Source organism: Heliangelus exortis, chromosome 1, assembly GCF_036169615.1.
Source record: "Heliangelus exortis chromosome 1, bHelExo1.hap1, whole genome shotgun sequence".
Taxonomy (NCBI): Eukaryota; Metazoa; Chordata; class Aves; order Apodiformes; family Trochilidae; genus Heliangelus; species Heliangelus exortis.
This window is the reverse complement of record NC_092422.1, coordinates 59,630,995-59,651,240: the sequence shown is the minus strand read 5'-3', so window position 1 is coordinate 59,651,240 and position 20,246 is coordinate 59,630,995. Positions and strand designations below refer to the sequence as shown.

The 20,246-nt window shown below is 45.6% G+C and overlaps 1 protein-coding gene across 1 annotated transcript in view; it reads left to right on the top strand.

The window, feature by feature from the left end:
- Positions 1–7,329, top strand: part of SH3RF3 (SH3 domain containing ring finger 3) — a 254,536-nt gene extending 247,207 nt beyond the window's left edge. Inside the window, exon 10 of the mRNA XM_071744291.1 lies at positions 6,778–7,329. Within this exon, the coding sequence (XP_071600392.1) occupies positions 6,778–6,946 (169 nt within the window). The 3' untranslated portion in view covers positions 6,947–7,329. The remainder of the gene's footprint in view (positions 1–6,777) is intronic.
- The last annotated feature ends 12,917 nt before the right edge of the window (positions 7,330–20,246 follow it).

Sequence of the window (20,246 nt, the reverse complement as noted above, 5' to 3'; positions counted from 1 at the left end):
TATTTTAGCTTACTCTACTTGCCATTCCAAAACCTGGTTGTGGATGGCTGGATAGAAAGGCAATTGCTCCTAGCTCTTCAGTCATTTAGCCTCGCTATTTAACTGGTTTGCTGGGGTATTTAGAGCCCCTCTATTCCTTTTGGGTGTAGTTTCACACTGTCAGTTTATAAAATCACCTTCCTTCAGCTGTTCTCTGGCATAAAGCATCCAGCAGTCCAAGCAGCAGAGCGGAGAAATTTCCCAGGTGGTGTCCTTGTCATTTCATGTTGCAGTGACTGACTGGCAAATTACTGCCCTATCAGGTTGTGTGTGCCCCACACATTGTTTTCCACCTAATGCTCCATCCCGTTTCTGACGGGTGCATGAGAACAGAACCAGTACAGGGGTGCATTGTGGTCAGGCAGAACCCGAGCCCGAGACTTGCCCAGCCCCCACTGATGCTGTCAGTTTGCGTGGCAGAGGGGTCTGCTGCCTGCCTAGGAGTGCCAAAGCAAAATACTTTCCTTGCCACCCCCTTCCAGAAAATAATGACTGCACATGAAGCAAAACAGGAGAGTTGAGCGTGCACGTGTGTGCTCGTGAGTCATGTTCCCCTCGGTGCCTGGCTCTGTTCCCAGATGAAAACCTGCGTAAAACATGTCACACATTGTTGACTCTTTTATAGTAACTGGCACTGATTCTGCCATGTTCTATTCTGATGAAGCAGTCGTGTCCGGGTTTGCTGTCATAACTGGTGTATCCGTGCCATGTTTCTATGGTTTTCATGGAGGCTTCGAGCAAGCTGTACCCACAACAGTGCTGCAGAATAAGATGGGAGTGCTGAGTCTGGCTGTTCAAACAGACCCCTCCATGTTTCCAAGTATCCTTTCTACAAATCAGTGCCACCTGAGAAACTGAGCTCCCAGCTGAAGGATGCATTCAGTCATGTGCTTAATGCCCATTGACTTCAATTTTGCTGCATACATGTATCTTCTTTGCCAAAAGGAAAAGCTAAGGAAGGATTTTTTTTTTTTTTTTTTTTTAATTTCATGGAAAGTGATACTAGAAAAATTAACCCAGGTGTAAGTTCTGACTGAACAGTGACATGTATGCACATGGTTAGGGGCTTCTCTGCCTTAGGACTAGAATTAACCATCTCAGAAACTGACTCTTCCAAGATTTCCATCTCAAGGGTAAAAGATACAACTGATGTTTGTTTTTGTAAGGCTGCTGATTCAGACACCATTATATGGTAAAGTGGGCACTGGCTTGTAGGATGAAGAGACACTTTGCAGATCTCTGCAATCTGACAGTAAGGGAATGGAGAAACAGAGCTCCTCTGACAAGCAAGAGGAGTGGTTAGCAGGGCTGGGTGCCTCATTTTCACTGGTTAGCTGTCCCACACAAAACTTAAGCCCAAGAAACCTGTTGGAATCACAGGACTGGACTCCTGAAATCTCTTCTTAGCACGCAATAGTTTGACAAACAGAAACGTGCATTAAACATCCTAACTCAAGGACTCTAAACTGAACCGTGTTGGAGCTTAGCCCTGCAGATCCAATTTGCCTCATTGGACACTTGTTTTCTTAAGTTTCTTCAGAAGCATCAGTGTCCTGAATGCACATATTTACTAGCTGAGCAGATAGTCAGTATTTCAGGGCTTTTTTTCCTCAGCCTAAGCCAAGCCCTTAATTAATGATTAGTTCTGATCAATACTGCTCCATGCCTGTCTGTGCACGCTGACAGGGAGAGCTTGTGTGAGTAATTTAGCCCAGACAACTGACTCCTAGGCAGCTTGGGTGCAGGAGATGAGTATCACTCTGTGGAAATTCTGGCATAAGACCTTGCAGCTGGAGGAGCTCAGGGAGCCACTTTCCCTACACCTGCACTACTCTTGAGTTTTGCTGTGGTCACTTTACTCAGCATCCTCCAGCCTCTGCAAAAGATGGGATGGCTTTGGCAGCCACACTTCTCTTCCATGTCAGAGCCCTGACTCACATCCAGAGCAGGGCATTTTGTGCACTAAATGAGGCAGACATCCTGCGGGAAAAATAGTATGCAATCATGGAATGAAACATTATATTGCATGTAAGTAAAAGTGAAGTAATGGACAATTTCTTCATGGGATTATTTCTTCATCTCAGATGCATGGGTGTGAAACATTCCTTTTCTCTTAAGGTGGTGGATGTATTTTTGCATATATATACAAGACACTTTTAACCATCTTGCTTTCTTAAAGGAAATGAAACAAAAATTTCCATCATGTAGCATGCATTTGAGGTTAGGAGTCTTAGCTGTCCCTTCCAGATGTCAGCAGCAAAGGGAGAGCTGGGTGGGAGAGGTGTTTCTTTTAACTGTGAGGACAAGTGCTATGAAGACAAGGGGCAGGGGGATTCCCAGGTCTTTGCTGACAGCAGAGGGACAGTGATGATGGACCCATTCCTATGTTTCACTGAGTTGATTGCTGCCAGGGTCCCTGTTCCACCTTCAGCCCCAATGCCAGCCTCTATCCATACAGTGTCCTGCTCCATGGGATGTCAATGTCCCAACCCAGGCTCCCTCTCACCAAGGCTTTTTGTTCTCCTGGGCTCAGCTCAGCACAGCTGCCCGTTCAGCATCCATACCCAAACCATCTGTCAGGACTTCCAGTTGTCATTCATCATGGTCCCACTTCTCCCTCAGATCCCTGTTTTTCTCCCATCAGCCTCCCTCTCCCTCCACCCCCTACCTCACCTTTCCTCACTGTCCAGATCTTTGAGGTTGCTCATCCTTGCTGATATTACTCACAGCCTCTACTCATGTATTTTCACTTGGGCACCAAGGACCATTCCCAGGCCATTGCCCACCCATCCAGGAGAGTCTCCTCCAGGGATGTAGTGCCTAACCCAAGGATGCCACAGCAGCCAGCAGTGGGGAAGTCCAGCATCAAGTCTGTGCCCTGAGAGAAAAACACAAGATGAGCCCGATGCTGAGAAAGGAAGACAAATGCAACCTCTGAGGTCCTGCAGAGTTAGGACATCTTGGAGTGTGAATCAGCAGAGATTTTACATTCAGTGCTTACTTCCCAACATCAGCTGAGAATTTATCGTTTTGGGACAGTTTGAATGCTTTTAATCTTGACAAGAGCAGATACTTTTCTGAAGGAACACCGTCCTTGGCAAATCAGCAAGGTCACAGGGTTTTGCTCTCAAGTATGGGAATACCAGAGCAGCTTGTAGAAGCACTCAGCTGGGTCTGATGATGCTGCGAAAGCATCCTCACATTATTCCTTGAGGTGATGGCACCATTTGATCTGAATATGGAACCCTCAACCTAACACAGACAACTGTTGTGGAGAGTTCAGGCCAAAATAGTTAACATTTGGCAGGATTACAAATATCTGAGAGTGTGATTTACAACAGAAAGCACCAAACACTGTTAATAGGCAGAGGTGGTTTCCACACTTGACATCACAGTTGTTGCCCAGCATTTTAAAAAGTATAAAATTTAGAGGCATAACATGATGCTGACAAAACTGAGAGTGCTCTGAGATCCATCAGAAATGCCAGGAAGCAGTTTAGTATAAGAAAACCTAGGATTTTACAGTTGCTTTTTCTCAAAGAGGGGACAAAAGGGCAAATGAAAAGGGTAGTTATAAATAGAAGTTTACAGAACTGCCTTTTTGAGAGTGAGAGAGGATATTTGGGAGAAGAAATTTTTTATGCCAAAAAAATACGGCTAGTATTTGCAATTCAGTTCCAGAGGATAACCTAGGCTGAGATGCCACCTGGAGGTCTGGAGGGGTGGCACAGCAGCCACTGGCTGCCCTCTTCAGACCTCACTGGGCTGCCCCTCCTAGGCCCCCCTTCAAAAGCATCTCCTGGGGAAAAGTATAGCATCTTTTTCCATCTCCCACAGAGGATTTCTTAACCGATTTGCAAGGACTTCCATATCAAAGAGCTCTTTATTCTATCAAAAACACTGGAGTGCCATGCTATAAGATACTGTAGGTAATGGAATTTTACGGTAGTATTTAGAGTTTTCTTAAATGGGGAAAAGTGCCTTATTTGGTAATGTAGTGACTGAGATCTGTTTTTCTAAAGCTCAGAGAAAACCTGTGAAGAACCCCTTTTACAACAATGAGCACATTCTGGTTAAGCATGCTCACCTTTTCCTCATGTGAGCCATTTAGGGACTAGCAGCTCCTCACCTCTAGGATGTAGCCTGGTTTTAAAAGGATGATCCTGTGCTTAAGGTATGACACGAGGTGTTGGAAGTCCCAGCTGAGCCTTTGGGACAACCTTCCTCACAACACCACATTTTTCTTTGCTTCTGCTTCCTGATCTGCCCAAAGCACCTGGGAGTATCCCTACACCACCCAGCTGCTCTTGAGGTCTGACCCTCTTCTTCCTCAAAGCTGCTTGAGATCCTGGGGAAGAGCTACAGTGCTCAGTGATTGTGTGTAGAGTTGCAAGATCTGAAACTTGTCATCATCTTAGCTGCAATTGTTCCACTCTGATAATTTAATTAATCAACACTGCAGCAGAGTGTTTGAAATAATGTGTGTATTCATTTGCATAATGGCTGTAATTGGCAAAACTTCATAATATAAGTGTAGCAGTTCCACAGATGATAACTTGATAGACCATAATCCTGCAGCCAGCCAGCAGCATGTTTCAACCTTGTCTACAGAAGAAGGAATTTATGATAAGATTATTGACCAAGGGACAGAAAAGACCAACAGATTTTTTGTGGATGCCCCCTCTCTGGAAGTGTTCCAGGCCAGGCTGGGTGGGTCTTTGAGTTACCTGATCTAGTGGAAGGTGTCCCTGCCCTTACAGTGGGGTTGGAACTAGGGGATCTTTAAAGTCATTTCCAACCCAAGCCATTCTGTGATTTTGGGGGGCACTCGTACAAACCTATTTTCTACATGACTGTGTTGCTGTGTCAAGATAAAAAGACCTTAATCAGGTTTTAGAGTAGATGAAAATGCCAAATGGAGGGGAACTCTTTACCAAGTAGTGGGATATTTGGCCATGGAGATGTTCAAACACAGAGCCAAAACTGGTATTTTCACTGTCATTTCTAAGTGGAGTCCCTGGTTTCAGAACTGAAGTCACTAGGCACCTGAGCAACATCTGCAAATAAAATCAGCAACTGGCATTGTAAAGTCCCTTGGGTTTGTACCATCTCACTTGGAATGGCCCCAGGGAGTGCTCCAGAGCCTTCAGTGCATGTTGGATGTAGTCCTCAAGGGCAGGATGTTATTATAAATAAATACCCTGTAACAAACACAACTGAGTCATCAGTGAGCATGCAGTGGTTGTGGAAATATTATTCCTCAGGAGATGGACTTAAGATACTCAGATGGCACCTTTTAACTATCTTACTATATTCATTACTTTTCAGCTAGCAAAGTGTTTGATTATTAACCAAATGTCAAATGGCTGGGAAAGTACATGTCCTGAAGAAAGAAAAGCAGCACAGCAGGAATATATCCACTTCTCTGCACACTGATGTAAAAGAGCTCAGTCTGTGCTCTTAGGAGGATGCCTGCTGATAACCCTGGGCACAGAGTAGACCATATCAGGATCAGACTCATCATTACTTCAATGAAATGAAGTGACACTTAAAAAACAAAGTTCCTGGAGAGGAACTGTGCCTGGTTCAGCACAGGGGCTCCCTCTTGGTATGGAGAAGGCTTTGAGAATCATTTGATATCCCTCCATGTCAGCTTCCCTTCCAGGTTTGAGGGACCCAACCTATGTTTCTAAGTCACATAATAAGAAGTAAAATGTTAGGTGCTTTAGCCAACCTCTGTGGATGTCATGGGCAGTTGGTGGGACCACTGCAAACCCCATATCAGGATGCAGGAGGTGCAGTGCTGAATGAGACACATTAGGTGTCTGCAGGTGCAGTGTTGGAAGAAAGCAGCTGAGTCCCTGACACAAGGCTCAGCATGCAGATGGGGGCAGGGACCACTGCAAGCAGTCCAGGCATTTGACAATATCTTCTTGCTTTCATTGCTTGTCTCCTGGCTACATTCCTATCAAGTCTTCAGTCAAGCTGCCCAGGAATCTCCCCATCAACCTGAATTCTAATAGAAGAAGTAGATGCATCAGATACAACTGTTTTGTAATTTATCGTACTAATGTTTGCAAAAGTGGGTTTTTTTGTCAAGTGAAAGCATTTTTCTCACAGAAAGGCAGGAAGGAGAGGCAAGACGATTTCTTCTGACTTGGCACAGAGCCAAATTTTTAAATAAATAAAAGCTTTCCATATCCTGAAGTTTACCCTGTACAGGCTGTGAGCTATCAGGAGCCTCTTAGATAAACCCCAAGGAATAAGCCCAAGCACTTAGTGTAGGAAGGGTGGAGAAACCTACCTCCCTTTTCTTTCCTGGAGCAGGTGGACATGATGCAAGGTTTTCAGGTGGCTGCCAGCACTGACTTGGCTTTAGCACTCTGAGAGAAAGGAGTCTGAAAGCAGCTCTGGCTTCTAGGTCTGGCTTTACAGGTCAGCACTAGAAACAGGGAAAGGACCTTAGTAGTGAACTGCAGCTTGCAGGTGTCCTGGAGAACCACTGAGGTGCCCTCTGTGGGATTTTAGTGGGTTTTTCCCTTCCTGACAGCCAATCTGCAGACTTTCACAGTCCTTCGTGCCCAGGGGAGTATCTGTGAAGGTGGAGGCTCAGGAGTGTGTAAAAGGAGATTAATATCTGGCCTGGTAGGGTCTGTAATTCGCATGTTGCCTGGCTGCTCCATCGGGAGCAGGTTTGACTGCTGGCTGACCATGTCTTTGTGTTTTTTTCCTCCAAAGGTACCGTGTTGTGGTCCCATACCCACCACAGAGCGAGGCCGAGATCGAACTGAAGGAAGGTGACATTGTGTTTGTGCACAAGAAACGGGAGGATGGTTGGTACAAAGGGACATTGCAGAGGAATGGCAGGACGGGCCTCTTCCCTGGGAGCTTTGTTGAGAGCTTCTGAGGATGGGTGGCCGCTCTCTGAACTGGAGGAGCTTTCAGGGGAAACTGCATAGCACAAGAAGAGACAGCAAAGGGAAACTGGACTTAGATAACCACTGCCATTTTTATTTCCAAAGACTACCCCCAGGCCCTTCAGTCTACAGCTCTGGAGATGCAGTGCCCCTGAGCTGTGCTCCTGAGCACACTCCGTGTGGTGCATACAGTGGTATGTAAAAGTAGTGCCTTCCACCTGGAAACACAGACTGCAAGGATGCCCACCTGGACTGTACATAACCTAAACTCCAGCTGTCAACTCTTTGTGTAAATTATAGAGAAGATATCTTTAAAAAAAAAAAAAAAAAAAGAAAAAGAAAAAAAAAAAAAGAAAAAAAAAAAAAGAGGAAAGTTGTTATATTGCTGTAACTTATTTGTCAGAGCTGCAGTGTTCTTATTACTGGCCTATGCAAGATGAATTTGAGAGTTCAAGGAGGTGTGCTAGGAAGCTTTTAAAATGGGATTTCATTTTTCTCAAGGGAAAAATAGGGAGGGGAGAGTTGAACAAAACCCGCAAATAAAGATCTGTGCATCGTTGTGCAAGAAAGAATGGAGTCCAAAATGTTAATGTCATGCTTTCTATATACCTCAAAGATATGCTGCACAAGTTTGTCGGTGAGTGTGTTAGTGCTCAGAGTCCCATACCATCTGGTTCCTGGTGCTGCTGCCAGGGAGGTCCTGGAGAAAGTACAGCCCCACCATTAAACTGTGGTTATTTGAGCAGAATCCCATTTGCCTGTCTTCTGCCCTTATTATATGCAGCATGGATTTTTGTCCTTCAGTATCACTTTCCATTGCTTTTTTGTACGACTTACCTTTTTACTCTAAGAATTGCTCTACTTTATAAATATTCCTACTAGATCAGACATTTCTTTTTCATACATCTGGTGCTATTTTTTTTAATTGTTAAAGATTTGGTTTGGTTAAACAGGGAGGCTGCAACAAAATTTGCGTTCGATGTATGAAATTAGAAACATACCTGAAGATCAAGATCAGACTGCTTGGTTCATGCTTCATAGAGGAAAAGAGAAGAAGTCACTTGGTCACTGGATAAACAGACCTGGAGGAGCATGCCTGTGCAACACACCCAACACACAGTCACTCCTTCCTTATGCATGCAGAGTGTCTGAAGATCCACGCTGCAGCACAGCGTTCTGTCTGGAGATTGATAATTACTCCAGAATTGGAAGTAATTCCCAGAAGAGTCGTTTTAATTGATTTTTTTTCATGGCAATAAGAAGAACACTGCAGGTTCTAGCACACGCAGGGACTGTGGAGTTTTCCTCTGTCGTTGCATCACGAAGATGAGAGCTGATCTGCGACGGCTGTAATTAGCGTTATCGAAATGTGATTTCTTACTGTAGAAATGTACAGTTCTGGAGACTGTTCCATTTCTTAACATGGTCAAGCTACAATACAAACCCTATCAGGCAATATAAGTTTCCATCTACCAGAGACTTGAAGGTGCAATAAATGTAAAGCGAGTTTAGCCAGTTATTTGTATGAAGCAGGAAGAGAAAAAAATTCAATAATGCTCTTGTGAGAGCCTTTAAAAAGACATCATCTCTCGAGGAATGTAACACGATGAAAGGATTTTCGTAGCTCTATCCATACCTTGCCTTTGTCAGCAGCTGGCTGTTTGCCAAAGCCCACATGTGGTGGTCGTTTAAAAGCCTGTTGGAAGCACTGTAACCTGGAGATGATCTTATTGAAAGGAAGAGGCCCAGTGGGTGAGCATCATTACTGCATTACCAGTATTTCATATGGGAAGGTGTAAGTTTTGTTTTCCTTCAGGCCGTGTATACTAGTACGTATCAAAACCCATGTAAATGAAAGTTCCTATTTAAGTTCAGCCCCGTGACTTTGTTCTCTGTAAAATAAGTTTCTTTTTGCTGTCACATGTAACAAACCGATTCAAGAAACACAGTCCGTGGCCAAGTATGGCACCTTCATACAGGGAGGCATCACTTTCAGGGTGTTTCTTTTTTATATCTAACGTTGCCACATTTGTTCGTAGTCCAGATTGTAATGAGTCAGCCACTAAAAGTTTAGTTACTGTTGAGAGGAAATTGCCTTTTTATAATAGATAAGAGGCTGAAGAAATGTCTTCTGGAAAGACTTGCTTGAGACTAGAGCCATATCTGTCCACTTGTTTGGTCCAGGTCAGGCTGGGCATCACTGCACCTCCAACAATAAGCTGCAGTTAGCGAGTCGGTGAGACCAAACTATGGGTTATTAATTCCAATAACAATCCTGGCTTAGATCTGTCAGAGGTAAGGAGATTTTGTCTGACAACTTACGGTGGTTAAAGCTCCTTTAAAATTCTGTTCCGTGTGTGTGTTTACTACACTCCAAAAAATGAAAGAGGATGAGGGCTTGCTTGCTGCGTATTGTGTTTAGCCAGATCTAAAATGGTTCCAGATTTCCATCTTTTCATGCTTAACTCTAACAGGACAAAAGTCGGTTTTTGAGAAGGTCAAGGAAAGCACGCAGATGTCATGTCATTAAATCAGTGCTTTAAAATATATTTTGAGGGGGAATGATGATTTTTTTAATGGATATAATAACCCTTCCAGTTGTACCTCCTGCAAGGAAAAATATTGGGGCGGGGAGTTGTTTCTGTTTTGATAACAGCTGTTTCTGGGCCCTGTTTATTGCTTATCATCAGTTTGGGTAACCGAGTTTTCTTCTTGGACAAATCACTTCCATGCCAGGAGCGCAAGTGCAGAACTTAGTACAGCTCAGTGATAGGAAAACATGACCCAGTGTCATCTGGCAAGCCCTGGACTTGAGAGGTTTGACTCGTATGGTGGTCTAATTTTTACCTGTCATAACAGGGAAAGGTGGAGAAGGGTGCATCTGCATCTCCTACAGCAAGGGCAGGGAGAAGAAAAGACTCCTTCTGGCAGCTCAGTTTGTAAAATGCTGGGTTTGCTCTTCTAGAAATGGGTTCAAGTAATTGAACAATTCCTTTGAACTTTGCACAGCTCAGAAAATGTTTTTGTTATACATGAATGTTAACGTGATTTAGGAAATGTTGGCAGATATGAGTACAAACGAACCACAATGACTGTGTTTCTGATTCTTTAAATAAAATAAACATTAAGGCAACTTGACTGAGGTTTCTCTCTCTATTAGGCAACAAAGTGAACTAACAGTCTAAGTGGTTCTGAGGTTTGCAGAGAAAACAGAGAAGACCCTTCTGCAAACACTGGTTTTTCTGACCAGACTCCACATCTCCTTTGCTTTCAGTGGTAACTCCCACATAAATAATGACCAGTAAGAGGTAAGAGATGGCCAATCACAAGTCAGAATCTCTTTCTGGATCATCTTTTGGCAAATCTAGGATTTTTCAAAATCTTGAGAAGTTAACAACTTACCTGTGCATAGATCCAGAGAAAGAGAGTGGCAACATTCTGGTAAGAGGGACTAAGGTGGGAAGGGCAAGGCTATGGCAGAGAGGCTGAAAGGTGATGCAAGAGCAGAGGCATTTTCAAGGAAACAGAAGCCTCAAATCCCACTAATGAACTTCAGATGTGCTCAGAAGTCACCTGATGGGCTGAGCAGGTTTGTGGGCAGAGGAGGACCACCTTCATCCTCTCCCTGGCATAGGCAAGGGACTCCCAGGACCTACAGTGTATGTACAGCTAAGGAGTACCTTCACTGTGTCCATTTCTGGAGCCCCCAGCATAACACGGAGGTCTTGGAGGCAGTCCTGAGGAGGGCCATGAAGATGATCAGGGGACTAGAGCACCTCTCCTAGGAAGACAGGATGAATTTGGTTTGTTCAGCTCCAAGGAGGTCTTTCAGTACCTGAAAGAGACCTACAAGAAACCTCACTTCTTACAAGGTCATGTAGCAACAGGACAAGGGGTAATGTCATTAAACTGGAAGAGAGTAGATTTAGGGTACCCATTCAGAAGAAATTCCTAAGTATGAGGGTGGTGAGACACTGGCACAGGTTTCCCAGGGAGGCTGTGTCTGCCCCCTTCCTGGGAGTGTTCCAGGCCAGGTTGGATGGGGTTTGGAGCAAAGTGCTGGATGGAGAAACCTGCCAGCTATTTCCAAGCTGGTCTGCAGTACCAGTCTCTTCCATGCTTTGTCAGGTCCTGCTCTCCTGGCATCTCTCTGACCCATGCTGCCAGCACATGCCATACACCTTGCCCAGCCTTCACACTGCACACTGGCCTTTGCTGCTGCTCCAGCACCTGATATGAATCCCAGTCATGTTTTCAAAGAAAAATAATGATCATAAAATTGTTACACAACTTGACTGTTCCTAAATGCTCATGGAGAGCAGAACCACCTGGAAAACATCTGCAGGGCTTTCCTGCAGCCAAAAGCTCTTCCTGACATTAGCAGCTCCTTATAACAGGGTGAACCTGGCAGCTACATGGCCTGTCTAGTCAGTGCCAAGCCAAATAAATGAGCTGTACTCATACAGGGAAGCCAAGAGGTGATACAGTCTGGAGAAGGCCCTGTCCTCATGTCCCAGTCTTTCATGTATCAAAAAAAAACTTCCCAAGCAGTCACAGATGTATTTCCAATCACTGGGGTGCAGGTGTCTCTCTTCCTTCAGAACACAACTTGTTTTTTTTTAGCTGCTGAGCAGCACCACATGTCCCACGATGCCACGGAGGGACCACAAGCCAGGACACCAAGAGGCTTTCACCAAGTGGGTCCTTTTGCTCTCCAAGCCTCACAGCAGCACCCTGTGGCATACAGCCAGTGTGTTCCTCTGTGTTTATAGGTACAATTCAGTTGCAAGTAAGCCCATCTTCTTCATTAATCCCACCCCATGGAAAACCCAGCAGTCTAAGGGAAAGACAGACAGCATCCCACCAACTCCGCACAGGAATGACTGAAAGGTGTTTCCAACACAAATGGCTCTTCAGCACCACCCGAGACATGATACGGTGGTTTTGTGAAGGCAAAAGAAACAGTCTCATGTGCAGGATTACAAGCTGTGCAACCTTCCATGGGCATGCATCCATGTGTGTGCTGGAAAACCTATGAGCAAGGAGAGCATCCTGGGAGAGGGGCTGCCTTGGTGGTACCTGTCCCCTTCTCTCAGATGGGGCATTGGAAAGGACACTCACCTTTTAGTTAAGGGTGAGTGTCCTCAGGGACATGCTGTGCCCAGGGAAACTCTGGGCTCTGCTGGTGTTGCCAGCACTGTGCAGCTGGGGAAGGTGCCAGCTGCATGCTGGCAGATGATGGGGTTGATCAGGCGGGGAGGTGCCCTCAGCAGTCAGGTTGCTGTCACTCATGGGCTCCCTGAGGGAAGAAGAGCAGTGATGGGGAGCACCACTAAGTGGTGGGGCAGAGGAAAAATGAGGTGGTTAAGAGAGGTGGGAAGGGAGAAGTATCTTCAGCTTACTGTCAGAGGAGGAACACATATTGAATTTGCATTTCCCCACCTGCACAAGAGCGTGGTAAACCTGATGCCTGTCATGACAGTGTGTGCAGCCCCCTGACAGGCCCCAGAAGTGCAGTTTTGGGGTGTGCATGGCAGCAGTGCAGGGCAGTCCCATCACCAGCAAGGCATGTTCTCTGCCATTTCCCCTGGCCAGGTAAGACCGCAATGAGCTCTCCTGGTCCAGGGTCTGAGGAGGATGCAGGTGTAGCCCAGGAGACTATGGGGACAGGGCACTGCTTGGCAGCACATTGCTGACCTGCATGTGCCATACCAGCCATGAGGAAACCCACTGGTGCTCTGGCTCCAGCTCTGCCACTGCATCAGGCTGGGAGTCGAAGCCCCATATGTCCCCACCTCTGTTCCTTACACAGATGTAAGGACCCTGCCCCACATTACCATTGCCTCCACGAAGCTTCTCCCCACACCTTTCCTTTCTTCCCAGCAGGAGCAGGAAGGCATTCTCTTGCTCTTCCTCATGGGTATATCAAATTTGCCCTCCAGCCACCCATGGGAAAATCAGCCTGGCAGACAGCGGGGGCAATTTATTAAGGTTTTCCCTTTCCCCTCCCCAGATAATTGCCTGGGATCTGAATTAATGGAAACATAAATTGGCTGCCACGCTGCTAAATGACAATCAGGTTTTGTTTGACAGAGTTGGGAAGTATCTTATCCTGAACATCGGCACTGAACAATCTAAATGCAAATTGCAAAATGTTTGGGGGTAAGGAGGCTGTTTATCTTCTGATGAGGTTATATGATAATGTAGAGAGGGGTTAGAATTGCCTTGCAGTTCCTAAAGGCTATCAAAATAAACTGGTTAAACTGTGGGGCCGGTGTTTACATATTATTTTAATGGACCAGACTCGGTTATTCGGGTTTTCTTTTAACAAATCACTTTTTTCAACAAGGTGCAGCACAGCAGCATTTCAGCCATATTTCAGCAGTTCTCAGGCCCCAGGGACTACGTGGAAAATGACAGAGCAGCCACCATTTTAATCCTGTTACGCCTATTGCTCCCAGCTTGTTCTCCTCTGATGAAACACATCACAGTGGCTCAGAGACACAGAAAAACATTTGCTGCACTCCTGGCCTATTTCTCATGTTAGATTAGGTTAACACACGGCAGTGCTGCCTGGGTACCTCCAACACTCTTGCACAGGAACAAGACACATCTGAAAAATTAAATACAACCCAACCCATCAGCTTCCTGAGAGGCCACCGTGTGCTGGGGGTTATCTCTCCAGCTGGTTGGCCCTGGATGGATGTGCAGCAGCTTTTGGGTTGGTTGCTTGGTAGTTTGGTTGTAAAAAAAAGTCACTGCAGAAGTCAAAGCTCTCAGACCTGCTTGGCATAAGGCTCTGGCAAATACCTCTGTGTTATGGTGCTGAGCTCTGGGGGTGAGCACTGGTGGGTGCCTGGGCATGGTGGGTACCAGGACACAGCATGTGGGCACACACATGGGGATGATCTGCACTGGTGTTTAGTAGCATCCATCATTTTCCGTAGGGCAGGCAATAGTTTTCTTTACTCTTGCCCTGGAGGGATGCTGTGTCTGCAGCAATTTGAGGGGTTCAACAACCTGAGGCTTTCAGCAACTTGCAGAATCGGTCTGCTTGAAATTTTTCCACTGAAAGGTTGTAATCGAATCTTCTCGGATCTTGATTTAGGTGTCTGCATTTCTCCATAAATTCAGGAATGGTTTTGAGTTTACTCCAACAGTTTTGTTCATCTGGGAGGCAGAGGAAGGAAAGGATTAATGTGTTATTTTTCTTTTCTTTTTTAAATATGTCTCATGCAGGAAAATGCACGTGAATCTCTACAAGGCAGGAAAAAAAGCAATAAATCTGTAAAAGTGACACGAGTTATGCATGTAAAAATTGTTGGTCCCTCAGACCTTTTGGTGTAGAATAACCAATTAATTCACACAAATCTACCATCTTAAAGGACATTTAAAAGTAAGCAAATACAGCAGGGGTTTTTTGGAAGGGAAACCAGTGGAGGACTCTGTCTGCTGTTCAGCAAGACAGCTGGGATTTTTATTTCACCAGTGAAAGAGAAGAGGTCTTCTCCAGTGATTGAGACGTTATGGACCAGACAGAGCATCCTTCAAAAGAGACTCATCACACCATGGGAGAAGGACTGAGGACAGATTTGCAAATTTAGACAATTAATGGGAACCTGTTTAACTCACTGTTACAAGAAAATACACCACACAATTTTCGAAAGGCTTTGGTGACATGGCTGCTAACCTGAAGCTCTTGTGAGTGAGTCAAGTGAAGCCAATTATTACTCTTTCTGCCAGAAGTCAGCTGCACCCATTAGTGCAGATTGCTGCACAAGTTGAACACAATGGATCTGCCCAAATACACACATGTAAAAAACAGGTACACACATATCATAGAAACATAGAATTAATTGGATCAGAAGGGACCCTAAAGATCATCTAGTTAAAACCTTTCTGCCATGGGCAGGGACACCTCTCATCAGACCAGGTTGCTCCGAGCCCCATCCAGCCTGGCCTTGAACACTTCCAGGGAGGGAGCAGCCACAGCTTCCCTGGGCAACCTGTGCCAGGGTCTCACCACCCTCACAGTAAAGAATTTGTTTCTAATGTGTAATATAAGACTACCCTCTTACAGTTTAAAGATGTTACCCCCTGACCTATCACTACATGCCCTTATGAAAAGTCTCCCCAGCTTTTTTCTAGGCCCCCTCAGATACTGGAGGGCTGCTTTAAGGTCTCCCTGGAGCCTCCTCTTCTCCTCTTTTCAACTCCAACTCTCTCAGCCTGTCTTTATAGGAGAGGTCCTCTAGTCTTCTGATCATCTTCATGGCCTTCCTGTGGACATACTCCAAACCCTCCATGTTCTTCTTATGTTCCAGGCCCCAAATCTCAACACAGTACTCCAGGTAGGGTTTCACAAGAGCATATACGTGTATGTACACATACATTTATACATATCATCACTACCACTACTTTAGTACCAGCCCCTATAAGAGACAGGCATTGTTGCTGCTCTCTTACAGTGATGCATTGCTTCATGACATTTTGATTGATGCTCTTTAAGTTGGTCCAGGGCTATCTGTGCTTCTGATGGAAGGGGCTGCATCACAATAGACAGACATTGGCTGTAAAGCAACACCAGAACTTGAACTAATGCACCCTGAGGTCTGAGCTGTAAATGACTCCTGTGTCTGAAGGGCATGACCATTCTGGCAGCTTCTGGATTTCCTCTTAAGACCCCATGAGTATGGAGATGTAGCAATAGGATTCATTTAAAAAGTTATCCAATGCCCAAACTTTCTATTAATGTCAGAGGACTCTGGAACAGGCGCTTTAAATGGAAAATTAAACAAAAAAATCAGGTCCTCCTTCCTTCAACTCTCTAGTCCTCATGGAAGAGCCCTTCATTAAATAGGGCAGAATTTATTCAGATTTAGAGGAAGAAAGATGCATTTCCCATGGCTTAATATGAAGAGCTGTTGTAATATTGCACCTTCATCTGCCTCCCCTGAGCACAGGACAGCAAAGTGCTCTGGAAACACATACCCAATTAAGGCTAAGTTTTGCCCGAGACAATTTGTTAAAAGCCCTGCTTCACTTTGTCTAAATAAATACTCATTAGCTGAGAGAGAGAAAGAGAGGGAATGCACAAGAACATGAGGGAGGGCTATGGGCAGGGAGGATCAGGTTGCCACTTGCTGCTCCAGCAGGTGTTCAGCTATTTATACAAAGCAGAGAGAGATGGAGAGTGCCCGAGGCACCTTCCAGCTCCCACATGTCCTCAACATAGGGATCAGCCACTGCACTGGGAGGGGGACAGCAGCTCAGGAGATTGCCCCAGGGAAAAGGAGAATCTCACCACTGCCCCATTACTGGCTGGTGGCTGAAGTGACGCTGCCTTAGGCATTGCTGGATGCTCCTGAATGGCTGTTGGGGCAGCATCTCCCACTAGGTGCAGTGGCTGGGGCTCAGCATGAGCACGAAGGACCAGAGCAGCCCATTGCACTTCAACCCAGCTCCAGGAGTGCTCAGATGGGGTTTATCTATTTACAAGGTGGTTTTTCCCCTCACATCCCCTTCCTGTGCCTGTGTGGCAGGGTGCATGCAGGTCGGGATTTGAGATTCCCCCAGGTGGTGGTGGGTTGGATGCAGCCAGCAAGGAGGGCCCAGCTCTTGCTGCACCCTTACTGTTACTGCCCCAGGTGATCCCTTTGGGGGCCTCAGTTCAAACTTAGGACAGTTTAATGTAGATGGCCAAGCTCCCCCAGAGTGCCACAGAGTGCAGGGCACACAAGGGCCACCCCCACAGGGTGTCCAGAGCTTGAGGAGGAGCTACTCAGGTCACCTCATTTTCTCTCCAACTACTTTAGGGAATCATGCCAATGCAGATCAACTTCTCTCATGCAGAAAGGGCTGCTCCTTTCAGCAGTGAGCAAAGCAAATTTCCCTTTGGAAACCCTGCTGATTTTAGTGTCAGTGAGGCTTGCAGAGGTGAAGGTTTGTCCTGCAGCTCTGCTGCCCATGGTCAGGGATGCTCAGCATGGGCCTGGTGGAATGCAAGGATGAAACCTCTGCGGACGCCTGGGGGTAAGGGGGCTGCTGGCCCACCCTTGCTGGGGCATGGCTGCAGCTCAGAAAGAGACACCCAGTCAGTCCATCATTAGTCATAAACTGCTCTTGCTAAATGGTTATAAAGTGATTTATTTTGTCATTAGCCTTATCTTGCTTCCTAAAGCTGACTTAGTTTCTAAACTATATTAGTTTTTGCCCTTTCATTAATCTCCTTGGCTTGGTAGACTAAATTAACCTTTTTGAGGACAGATTAATTTTCTTTCTTTGACTTTTTCATGGTCAAACAAGTTCAGGGGATTTGATTTATTTTTTTTCTTCCACATTTTCCTTTACCAAAATACTGGAAGCATACACATGTGCATTCCTGTAATCCGAGCATCAAGGAATTTTTCTTCCTGAGCTCTCTGATAATTTTTGTACCAAAGCCTTCCTACCATGTCCTAGATGTTAATAAAATTGGAAATGAGCTGCACTGAGAACACAAGCCTGCAAGAGAGAGAGAGAGAGAGACAGGGGGAAAAAAAAAAGAAAAAGAAAGATGAGGGACTGTCCCTCATATCAATAAAATCTGCCGTGTTTCTCCAGGCGGTGTGTGAAATATAGCGGGCACATAATCCACCCAGCAATAAAAGGCTGCCACATGACTCCCCAGCACCCAGGGAGCTATCATTTTCAATTAGAAAAAAAAAACCCTCCGGCATGCAACAGCAATGGCAGAAGAACTGAATGCAGTTAAGGCAAAATTTAGTTTCATTGCAGCTCGGTGCAGATTAGAGTTCTTCTTTGTTTTTGCACGGCGTCCCTCTGTCATCATATGGGAGTTCATGTGGCAGCACAGGCTTTCCTAATGGCTTGAGCACAGTCATACCTGAATTGAGGAGACTCTAAATAATGTTTTCTAGGAGAGGTACAGCACAAAAAACCTTCATAGCAAGTCTAAAACTACCATGCTCTCTGAGCAGAGCGCTGTAATTTAAACATTAATCTGTTCCTGGGGTGCTGGATACCAATGTCAGTAATCATCTGTGGATGTAAAAACTGTCTGTTTTCTATGTAGGTGGGTTTTGGCGTGGTCTTCAGCACCTTTAAGCCATCACCTTTCCTTGGGGCAAACTGTAATAACATGAATTCAGAAGCCCACTCTTGGCACTGGCTCCTTTCCCTCTACTGATGACATCAAGAGCTCATACAATGCGGTAGTGAAGGGAATGTAGGCACAGTGCCAGGCCTGTGTCTGACTTAATAAAATTAGTGCAAATCCAATGTATTACTTAGAACACATCTTTTTAATGTCTCACTTAAATCTCCATTGTATCCTAATAAGTGTAACTCAGTTTTTACCTTGAGTTTTCAGAAGTTAATCCACTACAATATTGACTTGCTTTTATTAAAGTATTTCTTATCTTTTCAACCTAATACATTTTGCAACCTAGTTCTGGAAAGGTCTTTTTTTATTATTATTTTTTTTAAGTCTGTCCAATTTATTTCTTCTCCTTCTTATTTCCTTTTCCCACAGTTTTGCAAAGTGTTTTCAACAGGGAAAAGCACAGGGAGAGAGAAGACAGCTCAGATCAGCCCCCTCGCTGCCATGCCTGGCCCTAGCACCACCCCAATGCTGTGAAGTCCATTCCATGCTTTTACTTCTTTGTGGGTTTGCTCCAGGCTGGGCAGGACCTGGGGGACACAGAGAGAAAGGGATGGGCCTCAGTGTTGGGGGCTGTTCCAGGATCCAGGGGATGTTCAGGATGGAGGGTAACAGGGCTGTCACAATTGATCCTACCACAGGACCATTCTACCACCTCCCAAATGAGAGGGGAAAAAAGCCAATGGTGCAGAAGCAGAACACATCAGAATCCTCCCAGGAGATGAAGAGTAACCACAGGCTTATTTACTGATGACCTTTGGTGGGCTTGTGAGGCTGGCTGGCAGAGGGGTGTCCTCTGCACTGCCCCTGTGCCACTTGCATTTCACCTTCTGCAATCTGCTACAAGGGCTAACATCATATAAACCAGATTTGTTTTGGCTGGAAATGACCTTTTAAGATCATCAGGTCCAGTCATTAACCCAGCACTGCCAAATTCACCATTAAGCCATGTCCTTAAGCACTTCATCTACAAGCCTTTAAAATACCTCCAGGGATGGGGAATCCACCCCTTACCTGGGCAGCCTGTTCCAGTGCCTGATAACCCTTTCAGTGAAGAGACTTCTATATCTAATTTAAACTTCCCTGGTATTACTTGAAGCCATTTCCTCTTATCCCATCACTTATTACTGGGAAGGCTACAACCTGCTTCCAGGTATGAGCTATGAGGTCTGCCCTCAGCCTCCTTTTCTCCCAACTGAACACCCCCGGTCCCTCAGCTGCTTCTTGTAAGACTTTTTCTCCACACCCTACGCCAGCTTCTTTGTCCTTTCTTGGACATGCTCCAGCACCTCAGTGTCCTTCTTTTAGTGAAGGCCCCAAAATGAAACAGTATTCGAGGTGAGGCCTCACCAGTGCTGACAAATGGGGTACACCAGCTTTGCCCAGAGCTGTTATCCCTTCTCACAACCACAAGCAGAGAACCAAACCAGTGCTGTGGTGGATCTCCAGGATTATTTCATCTTTTCCCCTCCACACTGCAGTATCTTGGGGCTGGGGTCCTTCACAAAGATCAGACCCAGAGACCACCAGCTACCCTTGAGCCACCAAGTCTTGGGGGTTATTTCATCTTCTTTCATCACTGTGGCTGCTCCTGGGGAAGCTGCTCTTGGCCAGCAGCACCAAGTCCTCCCTAAACTTCATGACAGCTCCAGTTATGAACAGAAAAAGCTGAAGCAAAGCTGTGAGATGGAGGGAAGAGGAAGGAAAAGAGAAGCAAATCACAGAGCCTAACAAAAATCCCAAGGGGGACAGGTGGGTATTGGTAGCACCAGTGATACATGGGCAGGACTTGGGAAGGTCATCAAAATGGTATCCTGACCACACTGGTGGTAAAACCCCTCTAGCACTAACATACAGGTGTATATAGTGACTTCTCAGCTCTTCTCCCTCATGGGAGAGCTCCTAGACAACCCCAGCCCACTTCTGTCCTCCATCCCCTGTGGCCCCTAAAGCTAAATGTCTGCTCTCCACCCCCATAACTCCATGGGGGCTTTAAAGCTGTACAGACACAAAGTGGACAAGCACATCCACCAGCAACCAGCCCAGAAGAGCTCCTAGCTGCTAATATATCTACCCAAGCCCTTGTGAAAATGTAAGGGCAGAATCATACTAAATGACCCTTCTTCCTG